Genomic DNA, 20,528 nt, shown 5'->3' with positions numbered 1-20,528 from the left:
GCGTTATCCATACATGCTTTCCATCAACAGCACCGAGACAGTGGGGAAAATTCCATCTAAACTCGAACTGTTCTCCAACAGTCTTCCACTCCTTTTCTGTTGCCGGAAACTGAAACAGATAAAAGATACAATGCTATGAGAGAGAGAGAGAGAGAGACTTGCACTATATTTATAGGTGTTCTTTCTAGAGTGTTGCTGAGCCACCAGCTGATGATCAAATACCTTCATGCAGCAATGCTCCTGTAGTGAAACGGAGCAGGGGAAACACTACTAAGGCAGATTACATTTTAAACCTGGTCGCTCGTAACTTAGAAGAGAGATCTGAGAGACATGATACTCCTAATGAGACATTTGGGAAGTACGTAGGCCAAGCACTCGACTCCCTGGACAAGAAAACAGCAGGCTTTGCTAGGAAACTGATAAATGATGTGCTTTTTGAAGCAGAGAATGGGAATTTGTCTGCCTATTCTAAAATTGTAACTGACACATACCATTCACATGAATCATTTGCATCACCAGTACCACAGTGGTCAAGTTCCTTTCATGTAAGCGATAATTTTAATAGTGATTCCAATATGTCACAATATTTTGCCAATTTTCAGCCCTTGTAACAATTTCATATGTGGCTGGCAATCAAAGAGTGAGATATAAAGGGTTATAATTTTGGATTGGTTTGGGTTTTGTCCCTTCGTTTGCCACTGTGGTTAGAAAGCATTGCACATTTCAACAGAAGGTTTCAGTATTTTTCACATATTATTACTATGTACTGATTTTCCTCAATAAATGAACATTACATATTGCATATCATAACCCACCTTTAAATAATCCTTCTTAAGTACTTTGTAGATGGCAACACAAGTTTCTGGTATAATCTTGGATAAGGTGCTAGTTCCCATTACAGCTGAAAATCTCAAGTCTTGCAGAGATCGGCCTGTTGCTAAGAAACGGTGTTGCGATCAGCCGTTCATGAGGGCCAATGGACTTCCTCATTACGGTGTCTTTACATGTAATGAATGGAGTGACCATATTCAAAAGTTCTAAATATGTTGATTCATCCATGCGCATATAATTGCGCCATTCATCTGGGTCTAATTTCAGCTCTTTCATTAAATTGGTATGTGAAATTTGGTCCCTTTTCAGCAACCAGTCCTTTGTCCACTTTGAACGCTTCCTTTTCTTTTCGTTGAGGGCAATCACTATCCCGACTGCCATCACCTCGTCTTGGGTAAGTGACATGTTGTTCCTTCTCCTTTTGGCACCAACTGAGGTTGTCTGTCAGTTTGGTTTGAACGTGTAAACACTCTTCAAACATGTTGTGTTGGAGGTTTGATGAGCGTGTTGGCCAACATGCTTGACCATGTAAAACCCCCATTAGGGTTTCCGGGAGGACAAACCCAAATACTCGCTCTGATTGGCCGAAAGGTGTTGCCACTGCTTTATTATTAAAAATGGCGATTCTGAGGCACGTAAGAACATGATATTTTTTATATGTGAAAAGATCAAAGTAGTAACCTGTTCCTGGTATTGGAATTCAGAATTGTCCATAGGGCCTGAATTAAGAGTTGTATCGTCTCGGGATATCTAGAGGCTGTTCAGACCATAGTCTACTGAGCGACGTCCGTGGCGGTTCATGTGACTGTGACTTCGAATTTCTTGTTATGGGAACTTGATATAGTTTACGCATTATTTTCGTAAGATACTAAATGAAATACAAGGATGACTAGATATCTTTACTGTTCTTTGCTATTGACACATGTATAGTAACAGAACTGTCGAAATATGAGGTCTATTTTGAAATGCTGCGGCTGTAAGACGAACACCGCCTAAATTATGGCGCGGCTCTCGTACCAAGAACGGCCCCACCACACCAGGAATTCCTCCCATTTGTTGAAATTCCTGCTCAATTTCAGGAATTTGAGGAGTTAGCCACAAAAAGACATACTTTCCTGCCTCACACAGGACATCAATCAATCTCTGGACTCACTCAAACACTGTAGTCTGTGACACACCGAACACCTCCGAGATTTCACGATAGGTACTCTGTGTGCCTAAATACCACTGAGTGAGGTACAAAGATGATCTTGGACCCAAATATAGGCTGGTACCTGAAGGCTCCTCACCATAAGCCTTGTGTATCAAGTCCAAGGTGTCGTCAAAAGATTTCCTTGTGAGGCGAAGGTGCCTGAAGAATTCCATCTCACTCATATTCAGAACATCTGCCAGGCCCTCCTGCTTTGGATGGTGTTCCCTACAAAAGAAATACAAAATTAGTATCCAGTTGAAAATATTAACATAGAGCTTATTTGGGATTTGAACAAAGTCTTTGCCTGTGGGAAAATCTTTCCTAAATCTAGCATGTGGTTGGAGACCATAGTATTGATCGAGAAATGGGTACCCAACACAACAACCCAACATAACCACACCTAACCTGACATAAACTATATATAAGAAATTAGTATTTGGACATTAGAAGACCTTAATAAAACATAACCTAACCTAAATTGGAAGTGCCAAACCTACCTAACCTGGCCCCACCTGACCTAACATAACCTAACATAGCCTAACCTAACTATATAAATGAGCAATGAGTATTTGGGCATTAGAAGACCCTAATAAAACCTAACCCGACCTAAATTGGAAGGGCCAAATACCTAACTCATTCTAACCTAACCTAACCTTTCCCTAATTAGGATTGTAGTCTATTATTAAACACAATTTTAACCCCACAATTTCACTCTGCTTCATAGCCATGCCCACTACCGTAGACATGTGAACACTGTAGGAGGAGAGGAAGATAAGAGGAAGAAACTTAATAAATTTAAAAATAAATAGAAAAAATCAGTTGCCAAAGAAACAAATATATCCTATTTTCTTCCAAGCCTTCACGAAACCCTTTGTTTACACATAATACATTGGTAAGAAATGGCGGACATAATTACCTTTCCATGAAGTAAACAGTAGCTACTGCTGCGGCACCCATCACTACACACATATCTGCCTCAGGCTGTATCTCAGCAATGCTTGCAATGGTTAGAAGAGGCTTCAAACAAGGACTTGACATAAAAGACTGGTAGTCATCGTCTTCCATGTATGTATCAGAGTCGGTGCTGCTGTTCCTCTCCATGTTTATTTCTCGCATTCTCGGTAGTAGTATATGACGATGCTTCCACTCCGTGATCTCTCAACTAAGGCGTACAACAGTTTTTCCGGCAGGAACAAGCGAGGGTCGTCTGGCAGCGGAGTAATTGTGTTCAGTACGCTCCCATCCTTCAACCCCTGACACTGTTAGGTGCTACTGAAAACGACTAAAGAATCTAACAAGCGATGATGTGCACTAGAATCATATAGGTAGAAGATAAGTGTCTCATTACATCAGAGTTCATAAACCGAAAATTGATGGATAATACCCTGGGTGCATTTAGGACAAATCATTAAACTAAGCTCAACCTGAAAGCAAATTTAAACACACGGTGAGTTCAGTTGAACCAGAGGTGCAAAGCGACCACAGCAAAACATTAGTATTAACAGGCGACTGCTCAAATAACCAGCAAATAAGAATAATTTAAAATGAAATCTAGAAGCATGTGTAATAAATTTTAAGAAAATCCTTAGCAACAAAGCAAGGTTACTTAACAAGAACTATTAAAGAAGGTAATGAGCTAATCGGAAATGGCCAATTAACCAAAGTTAAATTACAAAGGGTAATAGAATGTCTAAGGAAAAAAAAATAAGTACCTATTTCGACTACTTTTAACCAATTAGATAATAGATGGTTAACTGAGGAAGGTTTTGAAGCCCAAGACCAAATTATTTCAGAATATGAACAATAAGAAACAAAATATGGTGAACAGTTAACTAAATTTGAAGATGAAATAGAACTCTTGAGCGGTAAGGAGTTTGAAATTGGTACCTGAGTTTGATGAGAAGAAGGTGACAGAATGGTTTAGGAGATTTGAGAAGGCAGCCTCAGATTGGCCTCAGAAGAGATGGGTTGGCTTGGTGGCTAATATGTTGAACGGCAAGGCCTTGGAAGTTTATGATAGAATGTCAGTTGAGGATCTGAAGAAGTATGAGGAGTTCAAGGCTGAAATCTTGAGAGCTTATGAGCTGCGGCCGGAGGCTTATAGGTTGCAGTTCCGTGGAGGAAAGAAATTACCTAGTGATTCATATCCTGAGTGCGCATTCGAAAAGATTGCTAGCGAGCAGGCCACCTACTACCGTGAGTTAAAAGAGTTCATGGTAATGGAGCAATTTGTAAACGTGGTTGAGAAAGAGTTGGTGTCGCTGCTCAAGGAAAAAAAAAATAAAAGCCTAAATGAGGCAGCCACGTGGGCAGATGACCACTTGTTGGCGCATCGGCATGTGCCGCGTTTAATTGGTGGTACGTCGGGCAGAGCCAGTGAGTTTGTCTGATGGCGCGGCCGACGCCCGTTTTTTTTTTTTCCCGACAAACTGGCACCCAAGTTATAGTAGTGGCTTCAGTAATAAGTCTGGGCAAGTAATCCCTGTAGGTGACAGGTCTCCACCCAGCCCACGATGGAGGCAGACTGGGAGCATGCAACACAGCACTCTCAGGTACAGCACCCAGCCCATGTGCCATTACTGTAAAAATACTGGCCATTTTAAATTTAACTGTCCTAAGTTAGTGACCTCCACAGCTTCCCATACCCCCCAGAAGCCGGTGGCTTTGATAGTGTCTCATGGCCATGACCAGGAGAGTGAGGAGGTTCGCCCAGTATTTGCTAGTAAGGGTATCAAGGCAGGGAGTACTGTCTTCTCATCTGTTGGTTACCTCAACGTCTCTTGCGAGGTCTGGATTAGACCGGTGCCGTCCTTTCTTATGCAGGAGCACTGTTGAAATTGCTGTGGTTGAATACCAAGTAACTGTTTTGAGAGAGACAGCCGCACAGTGCAGGAATGTGACAAGGGGGCGAATTGCCCCCGATCAGCCTGTATAGTACCGGAGAATTGGCGCCGCAGAAAGCTTTGCCACGGAGGAGATAAGGGTGTCATCCCCGCTAGTGACCGCGGAGGCATGGGTGGCAATAGCGGAGGACCTGCCAGTGTCCGGTGTTGATTTCCTTCCTGGCAGGAGAGAAAGTTTGGGTGTAAACTCCATCCAAGAAAACCGTCCCAGATGTGGAGGCTGCTGATGTTCGTGATTCTGTTTCTGTTGTTATTCGCCCTAAGGCGAGGCGATCACTCCGGCATTGGGTGCTCGCGGTTTCTGCGACTGAAATAAGGCAGGGCCACCAAAAGAAGAATGCAGTATTTGTACTGATGCCACATTGAGGGCAGAGTGCCCAGAGGCCAGTCCCGCTTCTGGCAAGGGTTTTGACAAGTCAGAATTGGACTCATGTTTGAGTCAGTGTGCTGGGGCTGACTGGAAAATCACAGAGCCACCGCAAGAGGCACATGACTTTGGTGGGAGTGGTGCCGAAAGCGAGGCTGGAGAGATGGATTTAGGTTGTTTGTTTGATGGTTTGTCTCACCCTGCGGAGGCTCGCGGTGGTGAAACTCAGGCAGGGTTGTCACCTGGAGTGGAGGCTGTGGACACCGATACTCAGTCTGCGCCCCAGTCTGTTGTGTCTGGTATGTTAGGGGTCACTTCCGAGGGCAACTCCTGATTCTGCTGGGGAGGTGGAAGTTTCCTCCTCTGTGGAGTGTACCGGAAGCAGGGAACAGGCTGCTTCCTTGCTAGGACCAGACACGGTGGATGTTTGCTCACGTAATGAGTCACCTGTGCAGGCAGCTGCAGCTACAGCTACAGCTACAGCTCGCGTATGTGCAAGGCCCACTACTTGCCAAGGCAGGAGCAGATGGCAAGGAAGCTAAGGGTCGAGCAGTGTTGGCAGGTAGTAACACTATTGTGAATAGCCGGCAGAGAGAGGACAGAGGTTTGGAGCTCCATTTTGATGTGCAAGGGTACAGGTAGCACATGTTGGGCACAGCGATGTAGAAGGAAGAATGAAGGAAGAAGGATGGGGAGGAAGACGAAAAGGGAAGAGAGAGAGAAAGAAAAGACAGGCTGGGGATTGAGAATTTGACACATCTCTGACAGGTAGCCTAGCTGCCGCAATTAGTAAAACATTTATCCGTACAGAGCCACTTATATTCCTCACATAATTTTCCTTACTCCCCATTGTTCATTCAATTTGAGTCTCACCCAGCGTTTAGTAGAAGAGTTGCCATTGACGATAATGTATTCAGTACTCATCCAGCTCCTATAGTCTAGTCACCAGAATTTCAAGAAATAATTGTTTTATTTGTATCAGGTATCAGCCTACTATGAGGCGAGGCGTCGGCGCAGAGTGGGGTGTGTCCCAGTTCTCCCCCCTCCCCTCTAGCAAGAGTCATTGTCTGAGACGCAGATGCAAGGTGTGTTCTCACGCTTTAGACAGTCTTAGTCCAACTACCTCATTAGATAGACATAAGGTCTTAAGGCAAACACACGACGGAGACTGGGTGGGGATTTTTACAGTTAGATGTGCCAGTTGCTCTATGGGGATAAGTGAGTAATTACCGGTGATTTGCCCCAGCTTATATGGGTAGTGTAAGAGTTTCTATATCAGCCTACCTGGGAGTGTAATTAATTGTAACATACTTCATATCAGGGACATGACTTCTCGGCTGCATGTGTGTAAGCCGAGCTTTGTTACAGTGAGAGGTGAATTACCCTCCTGCCTGTTTTTGTAGGCACTTGTCTGTGTACATGTTTTGTTAAATGCTACTGCTGGTCCAGATTCCTGGAGAGTGCTTGGCCACAAATTATCATAAATATATTACCAGGTAAGGAAACTCTACTCCCTCTGCAGGCCCTGTCAAAGCTTGTTGTCTAGGAGGCAGTAAACAACTCTATTTAGCGAGAGATATAACATTTTGTTGGGCAGTGAGTGGATTTATTGCTGAGGGCGATTGTCGAATTGGGTTTTATAACTCATCCTTATATGTGGTTATTGTTCATTGTAACTGTCTCTCCCTAGAACGTGGCTGCCGATTCTTTCCCAGTTGTTGGAGTTAGTAATTTGCGGACTATTTCCTTTGTCTGTGGGAGGGTAAAAACAGGCTGGCGACCTCATTATAGTCTGTTCAGAGCATGACTTACGTTCAAGGTTTGGCTAGTATAGTGGTTTACCTCTAGCCATGTTGCCAAATCAATCTTCGTTCATGGGCCTCTCTTTTGTTTCCCATCCGTTTGCTATTTGAAAGTGATACTTTATGTATTCTGTATATAGTAAAGGAAGCTACAGAGTACAATGAGTGTCGATGTTTAGGAATAAAACTACGATTTATATAAATTCTATGACGTGGCAAATATTTTTTCCCATGTTGCCACGTTGTCCTGGTAGTGGTGGTGGTGGTGGTGGTGGGGTATCATTAAAAGGGATTAGCACTCCCACGTAGGTGTGTGTGTGTGTGTGTGTGTGTTGAAAGAGGAGCAGTGGGAGAGGGATTCTGAAGAAGTGACGGAATAAAATGATGGATGTGTTGAGGGAGACTGCTCACTTCCTTTCTTGCCACCACCCAGGATGGAAGCTACAACTCCGACTCGCTCGCGTTCCAGGGTCTTGCACAGCAGGGCAATGGAAATGCTTTACTACGTCAACAAATATTTCACTGAAGAGAAAGCTTGTAATGGATTCCTTATCTCATCTTCAAAAGCAACTGCATGGACTGCAAAAGCCACCAACGTTTCCGAGAAAACTGTCCAAAGAATCTGCTCGAAACGAGGTCGGACATCACCACCAGAAAGGACTGTCTTTTTGTCACCAAAGAAGAGGAGGTATTCTGCACCTGTCACCACTCTAGACGACTTTGATAAATGTGTAGTCAGAAGAACAGTCTTGGCATTTTATAAGAGGCATGAAATCCCGACTCTGCTAAAAATTCTAGAGCTGAAGGAAAAAAAAATATCCTTAAGTGGCTGCAAAACCTCCCTTCATAAGATTCTGCAGGAGATTGGCTTCAAATATGCCAAGGTTGATGGCCGCAAATTCTTGATGGAGAGGAATGATGTTGCGGCAGCTCGCACTGCATTTTTTGCAAGACATATAAAAGTCAAGGAGGCCTCCCAAAACATCGTATATCTGGATGAAACATATATAGATGGTGTGGAAAAAAGTAGAAAATTGATAATAAATAAATACTACATAAATATAATATATATATATATATATATATATATATATATATATATATATATATATATATATATATATATATATATATATATATATATATATATATATATATATATATATATATATATATATATATATATATATATATATATATATATATATAAGTGAGAGAGAGAGAGAGAGAATGAGAGATAAACAGGTGTGAAGGAAGGGAGATTGACTGTTAATCCGATAATTGGCGAACGAACTGGCACCGTTGGACTCATGGAAATTCCAGAATCTGCCACACCTTGAACGGACTTCATGCTCTGAACCGACTATAGCGTTATGACCTGGCGTTATGACCGGTCGTGTAAAGAGTTTAAGAGTCAAAAGAGGACCTCGTAATTCATATTAAGCCCTGCACCCAGTCATGTAGGTGGTGAATTAGGGGAAGCTAGTTCATTTGAGGCAACTGTGGGAAGTGCAGGGATTTGTGGTCATAACAATAATATATATATATATATATATATATATATATATATATATATATATATATATATATATATATATATATATATATATATATATATATATATATATATATATATATATATATATATATATATATATATATATATATATATATATATATATATATATATATGAAGGTCTTCAAAAAGTTCATGGAAAAAGAGACATTTGGAAAAAAAAAACAGTTAACATTATGATGTTTAATTTTCAACATATACTCCATCTACATCAATACACTTCTACAAGCGTTGATACCAAGCTTCAAGTCCACCTGTGTAAAACTGAGAACCATGCGATCTAAATCATGTCAAATCAGCTTTTTTTTTACAACTTCAGTTGATGGGAAATGGGTACCTTTCAATTATTTTTTTCAAGATTGAAAACAAAAAAGTCTGATGGGGCTAAATCGGGACTCTAAGGTAGGGGTCAGATGATTTCCCATCGAAATTCGCGTAAGATCTCATGTCTGTCGAGCGCCACAAGTAGAGACATTGTCGGGATAGGAGAGGACTTGCTGGTGCAGCATTCCCGAGCGTTTTTCCGTGAATTTCTTGGCCAATTTTCTCAAAACGCCTTCATAATATGCAGCTATACTTGTTTCTTGTTCTAGAGGAGGTCAACCAGTAAAGTCCCCTCTGCCTCCCACAAGACAGTCACCATGACCTTCCCTATAGAACACTCATTTTGCCTTGACTGGCCCATTTCCATTATTGAAGGATAAGTGTCTTGAAATCTCCCTCTTGAAGGAATTCTAGTCATAAGAAGTGGAAATACAGAAGCAGGCAGGGAGTTCCAGAGTTTACCAGAGAAAGTGATGAATGATTGAGAATACTGGTTAACTCTTGCATTAGAGGTGGACAGAATAGGGGTGAGAAAAAGAAGAAAGTCTTGTGCAGCGAGACCGCGGAAGGAGGGAAGGCATGTAGTTAGCAAGATCAGAAGAGCAGTTAGCATGAAAAAAGCGGTAGAAGACAGCTAGAGATCCAACATTGTAGCGATGAGAGAGAGGCTGAAGACAGTCAGTTAGAGGAGAGGAGTTGATGAGACGAAAAGATTTTGAATCCATCCTGTCTAGAAGAGCAGCATGAGTGGAAACCCCCCAAACATGTGAAGCATACTCCATACATGAACGGATAAGGCCCTTGTACAGAATTAGTAGTTGGCAGGGGGGGGGGGGAGTTAGGAAAAAAAAATGGCGGAAACGTCTCAAAACACCTAACTTCATAGAAGCTGTTTTAGCTAGAGATGAGATGTGAAGTTTCTAGTTCAGATTATAAGTAAAGGACAGATCGAGGATATTCAGTGTAGAAGAAGGGGACAGTTGAGTCTTACTGAAGAAGAGGGAATAGTTGTCTGGAAGGTTGTGTCGAGTTGATAGATGGAGGAATTGAGTTTTTGAGCCACTGAACAACACCAAGTTTGCTCTGCCCCGTGTCTCTGACACGGAAGCAGTAGTCATTCCAAAGAAAATGAGCAGAATACCTCCTTAGGTCTACCCAACTAGCAGAGGCAAAATGACAGAGGCACCTTCGCTTAGGGGGATCCTGACGAGGGATTGGAGCGATAGGACAAGATACAGATATGAGATTGTGATCGGATGAGCCCAACGGAGAAGAGAGGGTGACAGCATAAGCAGAAGGATTAGAAGTTAGGAAAAGGTCAAGAATGTTGGGCGCATCTTCAAGACGGTCAGAAATACGAGTAGGAGGTTCCACCAATTGCTCTAAGTCGTGGAGGATAGCAAAGTTGAAGGCTAGTTCACCAGGATGGTTAGTGAAGGGAGAGGAAAGAAAGCTTGTGGTGAACATTGAAGTCTCCAAGAATGGAGATCTCTGCAAAAGGAAAGATAGTCAGAATGTGCTCCATTTTGGAAGTTAAGTAGTCAAAGAATTTCTTATAGTCAGAGGCGTAAGAGGTATACAGCACAGATACAGGAGGAGGTAGTAGAATACAGGAGGCAGTAAACACCTGCCAAAACGATAATTACTCCCAGTGAGGTCTAAAGCACTGTTCAGGGGGTGCTGTGAACTTATCATTAAACCCAGCTGTGACCTCACTGAACGTTTCCTTTTGTGTCTCACAAAACACAAGGGGACAGTCACAGCCTGCCCTCTAAAGACAACTCTCTTTCTCCACACAAAACTACAAGCACCTAATAACACTCACACCCTTCTCTCAAAAATGTTAAAATCATCATGGCGACTCCTACACCAGCCTCGGAGTCCCCATCTGGGGAGGGGACCATAAATGTCCCCAGGTCGGACTGCCTTTCTGTCCACGACCCTAAGTGTCTTGACACCCCCCTCAACTTTTTCTTCAATAACTTCTGCAACATTCGCGGTCTAAGATCTAATTTTCAATCTGTAGAACACCACCTCTCCCCTTCTAAACCTCATCTTCTTTTCCTCACTGAAACTCAGGTGTCTGAGGCAACTGACAGTACCCCCTTTTCTGTTCCCTCCTACTTTCTCTGTCCTCATTTTCAATCCAAAGCTAGATGCTGCGTTTATGTGCGCAGTGACTTAACCTGCTCTCGTGCCCACGCTCTTCAATCTTCCGAGTTTTCCACCAAATGGCTACAACTACAGAGTCACTCTCAAACTAAATTTATCTTTGCTGTATACCTCTAAACTAACTCCTCTGACTATAAGAAATTCTTTGACTACTTAACTTCCAAAGTAGAGCACATTCTGACCCTCTTCCCTTTTGCAGAGATCTCCATTCTTGGAGACTTCATTGTTCACCACCAGCTTTGGCTTTCTTCTCCCTTCACTGACCATCCTGGTGAACTAGCCTACAACTTTGCTATCCTCCACGACCTAGAGCAATTGGTGCAACACCCTACTCGTATTCCTGACCGTCTTGGAGATACGCCCAACATTCTTGACCTTTTCCTGATCTCTAATCCTTCTGCTTATGCTGTCACCATTTCTTCTCCGTTGGGCTCCTCCGATCACAATCTCATATCTGCATCTTGTCCTATCGCTCCAATCCCTCCTCAGCATCTCCCTAAGCGAAGGTGCCTCTGGCGTTTTGCCTCTGCTAGTTGGGGGACTTGAGGAGGTATTTTGCTGATTTTCCTTGGAATGACTACTGCTTCCATGTCAGAGACCCGTCTTTGTGTGCTGAGCTCATAACAGAGGTGATAGTATCTGGCATGGAGGCGTACATTCCTCACTCTTTTTCTCGTCCTAAACCTTCTAAACCTTGGTTTAACACAGCTTGTTCTCGTACTATACATTATAGAGAGGTGGCCCACAAAAGGTACTTAAAAGCCTTCCATCACCAGAATCTCATGCACTTTATATTTCTGCCCGGATCCATGCCAAGTCTGTTCTCCAACTAGCCAAAAACTCCTACATTAACAGAAAGTGTCAAAACCTTTCAAGATGTAACTCCCCTCGTGACTTCTGTCATCTAGCCAAAAATATCTCCAATAACTTTGCCTCTTCTTCTTTCCATCCTCTATTTCAACCAGATGGCAACACTGCTATCACATCTATTTGTAAAGCTGAACTCTTCGCTTAAACCTTTGCTTAAAACTCTACCTTGAACGATTCTGGGCTGGTTCGTCCCTCTCCTCCACCCTCTGACTACTTCATGCCACCTATTAAAATTCTTCGCAATGATGTTTTCCATGCCCTCGTTGGCCTAAACCCTTGGAAGGCTTATGGACCTGATGGGGTCCATCCTATTGTTCTCCGAAACTGTGCCTCCGTGCTTGCACCTTGCCTAGTCAAACTCTTTCAGCTCTGTCTGTCAACATCTACCTTTCCTTCTTGCTGGAAGTTTGCCTACATTAAACCTGTTCCTAAATAGGATGACCGTTCTAATCCCTCAAACTACCGTCCTATTGCTTTAATTTCCTGCCTATCTGAAGTTTTTGAATCTATCCTCAACAGGAAGATTCTTGAACATCTATCACTTCACAACATTCTATCTGATCGCCAGTATGGGTTCCGTCAAGGCCGCTCTACTGGTGATCTTCTGGCTTTCCTTACTGAGTCTTGGTCATCCTCTTTTAGAGATTTTGGTGAAACTTTTGTTGTTGCCTTGGACATATCAAAAGCTTTTGATAGAGTCTGGCACAAAGCTTTGATTTCCAAACTACCCTCCTACGGTTTCTATCCTTCTCTCTGTAACTTCATCTCAAGTTTCCTTTCTGACCGTTCTATTGCTGCTGTGGTAGACGGTCACTGTTCTTCTCCTAAATCTATTAACAGTGGTGTTCCTCAGGGTTCTGTCCTGTCACCCACTCTCTTCTTATTATTCATTAATGATCTTCTATACCAAACTTCTTGTCCTATCCACTCCTATGCTGATGATACCACCCTGCACTTTTCCACGTCTTTTCATAGACGTCCAACCCTTCAGGAGGTAAATATTTCACGAAGGGAAGCCACAGAACGTTTGACTTCTGATCTTTGTAAAATTTCTGATTGGGGCAGAATAAAACTTGGTTTTGTTCAATGCCTCAAAAACTCAATTCCTCCACCTATCAATTCGACACAACCTTCCAGACAACTATCCCCTCTTCTTCAATGACACTCAACTGTCCTCCTCTTCTACACTGAACATCCTCGGTCTGTCCTTTACTTATTATCTGAACTGGAAACTTCACATCTCATCTCTAGCTAAAACATCTTCTATGAAGTTAGGTGTTCTGAGACGTCTCCACCAGTTTTTCTCACCCCCTCAGCTGCTAACTCTGTACAAGGGCCTTATCCGTCCATGTATGGAGTATGCTTCACATGTCTGGGGGGGTTCCACTCATACTGCTCTTCTAGACAGGGTGGAATCAAAAGCTTTTCGTCTCATCAACTCCTATCCTCTAACTGACTGTCTTCAGCCCCTCTCTCACCGCCGCAATGTTGCATATCTAGCTGTCTTCTACCGCTATTTTCATGCTAACTGCTCTTCTGATCTTGCTAACTGCATGCCTCCCCTCCTTCCGCGGCCTCGCTGCACAAGACTTTCTTCTTTCTCTCACCCCTATTCTGTCCATCTCTCTAACGCAAGAGTTAACCAGTATTCTCAATCATTCATCCCTTTCTCTGGTAAACTCTGGAACTCCCTGCCTGCTTCTGTATTTCCACCTTCCTATGACTTGAATTCCTTCAAGAGGGAGGTTTCAAGACACTTATCCACCAATTTTTGACCACTGCCTTGACCCTTTTACGGGACTGGCATTTCAGTGGGCATTTTTTTTATTGATTTTTTTTGCCCTTGGCCAGTGTCCTTCTTACATAAAAAAAAAAAAAAAAAGACTTACGCGATGTACTAGCAGCAACTTGTCTGATTGATTATAATTAAGTGTATAAAATATTATGTAAGCACAAATCAAGACAATAAAAATAACGAAACAAGCGAATACTTACCTCATGATCAGAATGTGTGAGCAGCTCCGACGTAGCATAACTTTCCAGGTTTGTTGCAGATGCACGTACATCGTCACCATTATTTAGGAACGACAATGAATCAAAGCACCATATGTTGGTGTATATATCTCATCGGTAGCAGCTCCTGATTTTTGTGATTTTCTTATTTTCTGCATATCTCGTTTTTGCTGGCTACGGAGTATGCCTATTTTCTTTTTTGTGTCGTCAGCCGTCAAGGACACACCATTTTTTCTCATTTCCTCTGATATAGTCTGGAGGGGTGCTGCTCGTTTGTTTCTGTCTTTGTATATGTCCAGTTTCACATTCCACAAACAAGGATGTTGCCGATATACCTCTATTTAATGAAAAGGTGCTCCTCTAGACCACTGGTCATTAGCGGGAGTAGGAGCAGACATTTCGTTTACTCACTACCAATCATAGTGATAACCACAATCCCTTGCTTCCTTAATGAAACTTCGTGTGTCTGGCAGCGACATAATACTCCCGGGCGCAAGCAGTGTTCGGTGTTTTCGAGCAATAAGAGAATAAGCATTTTGCTCGATGTTGTGCGAACAAAAGTGGGACGTTCGTCATCGAACAGACCGCTCGCCTGTGTTCGAGAGCAATACTCAATCATGTGGACGGGGCTTTAGACGTTACCTTAAAAGTACCTAAATTACCTTAAACTAAGGTAATCACCTTAAAAGTGAGAGCCCTACCATGGATTATAACAGTCACCCATGGAGATGTGACAACTCCTGGAGGAAACGTTGCCAAGTATTGTGGTGTTTGCGAAAAAAAAAAATAAATAAATAAATAATGCAAGTATTAAAAAAAGAAAAAAACATACTAACTTTTTTTTTTTTTTAAGAGCATCATAGTGTATATATACTACAACACCATTTAATTTTGAGGTAGGAAATACCTGACATGAGGTGTCTTGATGAGGTGTGGCAGGGCCGCAGGTCGGGGAATTCCCGTGGAATCTCTTTCCTGCAGTATTTCACGTAGAAATATAAGAACATATGACTCGAAAGTGAGGGATAACGGTGCGTATCACACAATCAAGCAGTGTGATCAGTGTTTGTGTGTGTGTTCTACTTTCTCTCGTGCATAATCTCAAGATAAAACTATAAAGGCATTGCGAATGCTAAGTAAGTCCGGTAGCTTGGTTCAGTATCATGTTGATACGATACATGAAATTAAAAACTACCAAAAATCACACTAATTTCAACTGATATGCAAGGCAGTTACATGGAGCATTTCAGAGACAGGAGGCGTAATATTTTCGAAAGGTGGTGAGGTCTCTCTCTCTCTCTCTCTCTCTCTCTCTCTCTCTCTCTCTTAGACGTGGTATTCCCATTATTGTCGGTTACTATGATCTGAGAGGCTGGGTGAGTGACTGGCTCCATTGGAAGCGATTTCAGGTGGCAGTTGCCATGGCAACGGACTTCCACCCTCCACTCCACAACCTACTCAGCCATCCTCCACCCACATCAGCTGTTTTACTGGACAAGGTCATGATTGACAAGTTCATCACCAAAGCTCTGTATACATGTTACCTATGAAACGAAGATGAAAGGGAGAGAAGGACAGAAAGGAACGAAGGTAGAAGGATGGATCACTGTAACAGACAATAGTAGGATTACGATGACACACACACACACGCATACACAGAGAGAGAGAGAGAGAGAGAGAGAGAGAGAGAGAGAGAGAGAGAGAGAGAGAGAATATATATATATATATATATATATATATATATATATATATATATATATATATATATATATATATATATATATATATATATATATATATATATATATATATATATATATATATATATATATATATATATATATATATATATATATATATATATATATATATATATATATATATATATATATATATATATATATATATATATATATATATATATATATATATATATATATATATATATATATTATATTTATTTGGCCATTAATCAAATTACATTTGATTACTTACAAGTGATGCTAATGCAGCTACGTCCAATAAGCTACAGCCTTCGTAGGACCTGAATGATGTTTACTAAAGTTAGTGTGACATAGCAAGGAACAGGTTTCGGCCTATATATCTTTTATAAATAATCAACGGAATATATAAAATTGCATACAAAAACAACAAATCATATATAACATATGTACGAATGTATGTACAAATACATAAGTAACCATATATATATATATATATATATATATATATATATATATATATATATATATATATATATATATATATATATATATATATATATATATATAGAGAGAGAGAGAGAGAGAGAGAGAGAGAGAGAGAGAGAGAGAGAGAGAGAGAGAGAGAGAGAGAGAGAGAGAGAGAGAGAGAGAGAGAGAGAGAGAGAGAGAGAGAGAGAGAGAGAGAGAGAGAGAGAGAGAGAGAGAGAGAGAGAGAGAGAGAGAGAGAGAGAGTTGCCTTTGACGTAACTAATATATATATATATATATATATATATATATATATATATATATATATATATATATATATATATATATATATATATATATATATATATATATATATATATATATATATATATATATATATATGCAATCAGTCAACAAAATATTTATGCAACTTATTAGTATTTGCTTCCCCAAATTTTTCCATCTTGGGCCCCTCCATAATCTCTACTCCATCATCTATCGGCCTCAATCTTACCTCACCAATCTCAGCATGACCTCTCCTGTCCATTATCCTCCAACCGTTGCCAGTGAACTCCCTGGAGGTATCTCCTTAATCCCTCAAAATTTGTTTTTCTGAAGTCAGGTATCTTACTAATGTTTTTACTTCTAGAAGCTAATCCTTTACGGATTAGTTACGTCAAAGGCAACTCTCTCTCTCTCTCTCTCTCTCTCTCTCTCTCTCTCTCTCTCTCTCTCTCTCTCTCTCTCTCTCTCTCTCTCTCTCTCTCTCTCCCTTTTACATACATCTAATACACGAAAGATGCTGCTATGGAATACATTTTTTTTCGGCTTCTCACAAAATACAATACACACATGCATGCAGCGTTCGAAAATATTCAGTAACATAATAGTTACACAAACTGCTGTTATCAAAATTCAAAGAAAAAATCATGCGTCGCATGGGTCTAGAAGACAATGTTCCTCTCTCGGTGCTGAGGCAAGCACATCGTGACAATATAGGTAATTCCGCCACTGGAAGAAAACTCACTGCTGATTCACTCACATGGCGGTGCCCTGCACCACACAGCACGTCCAATGCAATCACTCTGCGGGCTCAAGACTCCTTCCCTCGCGTTCACCTCCGCGCTGATTTCGGTATTTTGTATCCCAACACGTTTCATCCATCCCTGCCTTCCCTGTTTGCATTTTTACATTTCTATCTCGCTCCACAAAATGGGACGGTACGTCGCTTCGGCATTTCTGGCATTGTCTGTACTGTGTTTTATTCTCTTCTCGTCCACTGACTTAGCCGCCTCTGCGTTGGGCCGCCACCTGTATATGGGGCAGCTAGAAGGCTTCTTCCAAGGGGACTGCTCGAAGGAAGGCCAGGCCTCTGTTCGCCAGCTGAGAAATATCCTCTTTCCTTCCAAGTCCTCCAGCCCAGCGTTCACTATCTCGCCGCACCTCACGGGCCTGCGCCTGAGCGTTCTTATCCGCCCATTTCGTCTCGAGGACAAGGACGGCAACATCACCTACATCGAGATGGGCACCTTGGTTCTGAAGGTGGAGGTGGAAGGGAAGACCATGTGGATAATGCAAGACCCAGACCATTCCAAGATCACGGTGGAGGAGCCGATAAATAACGTCAACCTGCTGGCGGTGCTCACGCCCCTCATGACGGAACAGATGATGCCCGGCTTGTCGCCAGGCACGTTTCCGGAGCAGCCAGCCAGTCTTCAGAACAAGTCCATCATAGATAGAGTGAGCACAGCGCAAAACATCACAGACATTATCATGCAGGAATATAACTACACCGCAGAGAACAGTCTAAAGCAGATTCACTCGTTTCTCTCGGCAGGCCGCGACGCAGCGCTGGCTTATAACGGTTCCAACTTTGAGCTTGGCAAACGACACAGTGATATCAACACTAAGACTGTGTGGAGCCTGCCGCCTCTCTTAGGCATGCCGGTCCGCTACAGCCTGCCGGGGTTTAAGGAGTTGAGCTTCAAGTACTGGCACTCCAATGAGTCAGGCGTAGCTGGGCTGCCAGTGGACAAATACAAGACGAAGGACATTTGGAAGCCAAGCATACTCTGCCACTTAACAAACCGTTTTCCCCTGGACCTCTACAGGAAAGTACAGAAGTACTGCGTGTACCTCACAGCACCGGGCAGTATTCAAAGCAAAAACTTCGACATCATCACGTCGGGAACCCCCTTCGCAGCCACGCTGGACGTGTACCGCCCATTCGCGCTGCCTATCGGGGGATCGATTTCTGTGCAGGTAAATTTCCACATCTCGAGAGACGGTTTCTATGACGTCTTGCAGGGCGACACTACCCCGGTGCTACTGCTGACGGCGACACTCGACCAGCTGCCTTATGAGGTAACGAACTCACTGGTCACTTTCATCAACGTGCGCACGGCCATCCTGCTAGCGTTCCTCATCTTGTCCTGCCTTTTCTTAGTGGCTGCCTTCATTTCCTTCATCAGTTACAGACGGCCGAGACGCAACAGAACCTGGAACTTTCACAATACGACGCTGTGACGAAAATCCGACTCCGAATAATTCGCTACGCTATTTACTTTCTTACGTTCATATGAAAGTATCTTCCTCAACACCTTAACTTGCTTCTTTTTTCAAACTTCTATTTATCTTCAGACATGTGTAATACATGTAGAGACGGTTCCGTACTCGATAAAGCAGCCTTCCTACCCTTATTTATTTATCTATTTATTTTTTTTGCCGAATTAGGTTAATATCATTGGCCAGAAGTTACGACGTGTAAATCAAGCCACACCTTTCTCATCCTTACTATCTCCTTGTTTCTACATTAAAGGAGCTGAAAAGTAAAAAGTCATAACCCGCAAATCCGCCTTTTTTTTATTTTTATTTATTTATTTTTTTATTTATTTATTTTTTTTTATTTAACGCTGGTTTTCGAGAGTTTCAACAGTCCTTTGCGATGTGGCAAGAAAGGGGAAGCGACACTCGACCATTTGGCCCAGTACAATGGATTCAAAGTAACATACTCGCACACGTTTTTTCTTCAGTATCAAGTGTGAACCTCAGTAGCAGAAGGTACTAACCTTATGTGGGTGGCTAGCTAATCCCTGCGCCGCTCTCAGCCGCCAGGCAATAACGCGTGCCGTTTCATTGTACTTACATCACTCACGCACGCCGTCTCACTGCAATTACATCACTCACGCTGTTTGATTCTCTTGCTATATTTTGCTTGAAATCATGGACTTCTTATTTGACTTGTCATCTGAAAGTGATGGTGATTATCCTGAGCCTTGTACTTCTTGCAAGAGAATTAAGAAGCCGGAAAACTGGGAAGTTAACATAGCTAAAGCTAAAAAAAAGAAAAAAAAAAGAAAAAGAAAAAGGAAAAGAAAAAAAAGGTGACGATTATTAAAAAAAAAAAAAAAGGTATTGCAAAAAAAAAATACTACAAAAAATCATCAAAAATTTACTATTGTGTATAAAGGCATGAAACTCACGATTTCTTAATATTCATATATACATAATTTTGTGGAGTTTTTGTATGAATATGGAGAATATATATATATATATATATATATATATATATATATATATATATATATATATATATATATATATATATATATATATATATATATGTATATATATATATATATATATATATATATATATATATATATATATATATATATATATATATATATATATATATATATATATATATATATATATATATATATATATATATATATACATGTATGTATATATATATATATATATATATATATATATATATATGTATACATGTATACATGTATGTATATATATATATATATATATATATATATATATATATATATATATATATATATATATATATATATATATATATATATATATATATATATATATATATATATATATATATATATATATATATATATATATATATATATATTTAGCATTATAGGGTATTTTGAAAATGCATACATGAATCGAAAAATCATAAAAAAAAAAATAAAATAAACACTCTGTTCCAAAACTTTCCATTAGCATAATTTTAGCTAGTATTTTGGTTACAAATTATGACTGAAACTGATCCCCTACTTTAACATCGTTTTTTCTCAAATCCTCTTACTTCTCAAATCCTCTTAAAAAAAAAAAAAATCCATATTTCCTCCATCCTAGCCCCCACCCTCTCTCTCTTTTTTTTTTTTTTTTTTTTTTTAAACAAATATTTACAGAAAGGCTTAAAATTCCACGTTGAGTATGGAATTATTTAAGAAGCCTATGATAGTATT

General features: G+C 40.9%; 1 protein-coding gene across 3 annotated transcripts; it reads right to left on the bottom strand.

Moving 5' to 3' along the window:
- Positions 1-342: 342 nt before the first annotated feature.
- On the bottom strand, positions 343-14,495 carry LOC135112826 (uncharacterized). 3 transcript variants are annotated; one of them, XM_064027680.1, is made up of 3 exons: positions 14,033-14,495; positions 2,940-3,230; positions 343-2,248 (listed from the first exon to the last, which is right to left on the bottom strand). In XM_064027680.1, the coding sequence occupies exons 2-3, from the start codon at positions 3,137-3,139 to the stop codon at positions 1,981-1,983; spliced, it is 468 nt and encodes a 155-aa protein (XP_063883750.1). In that variant the 5' UTR covers positions 3,140-3,230; positions 14,033-14,495; the 3' UTR covers positions 343-1,980. The 3 variants fall into 3 exon arrangements, with proteins under 3 accessions (XP_063883750.1, XP_063883752.1, XP_063883751.1); XM_064027682.1 differs by lacking the exon at positions 2,940-3,230; XM_064027681.1 differs by lacking the exon at positions 14,033-14,495 and having other exon boundaries at positions 2,940-3,585.
- Between the last annotated feature and the right edge of the window lie 6,033 nt (positions 14,496-20,528).

The sequence above is a fragment of the Scylla paramamosain genome, chromosome 24 (genome assembly GCF_035594125.1).
Source record: "Scylla paramamosain isolate STU-SP2022 chromosome 24, ASM3559412v1, whole genome shotgun sequence".
In the NCBI taxonomy this organism is placed as follows: domain Eukaryota; kingdom Metazoa; phylum Arthropoda; class Malacostraca; order Decapoda; family Portunidae; genus Scylla; species Scylla paramamosain.
The sequence above is the reverse complement of the archived record's forward strand: the minus strand, read 5'-3'. Positions and strand labels throughout refer to the sequence as shown.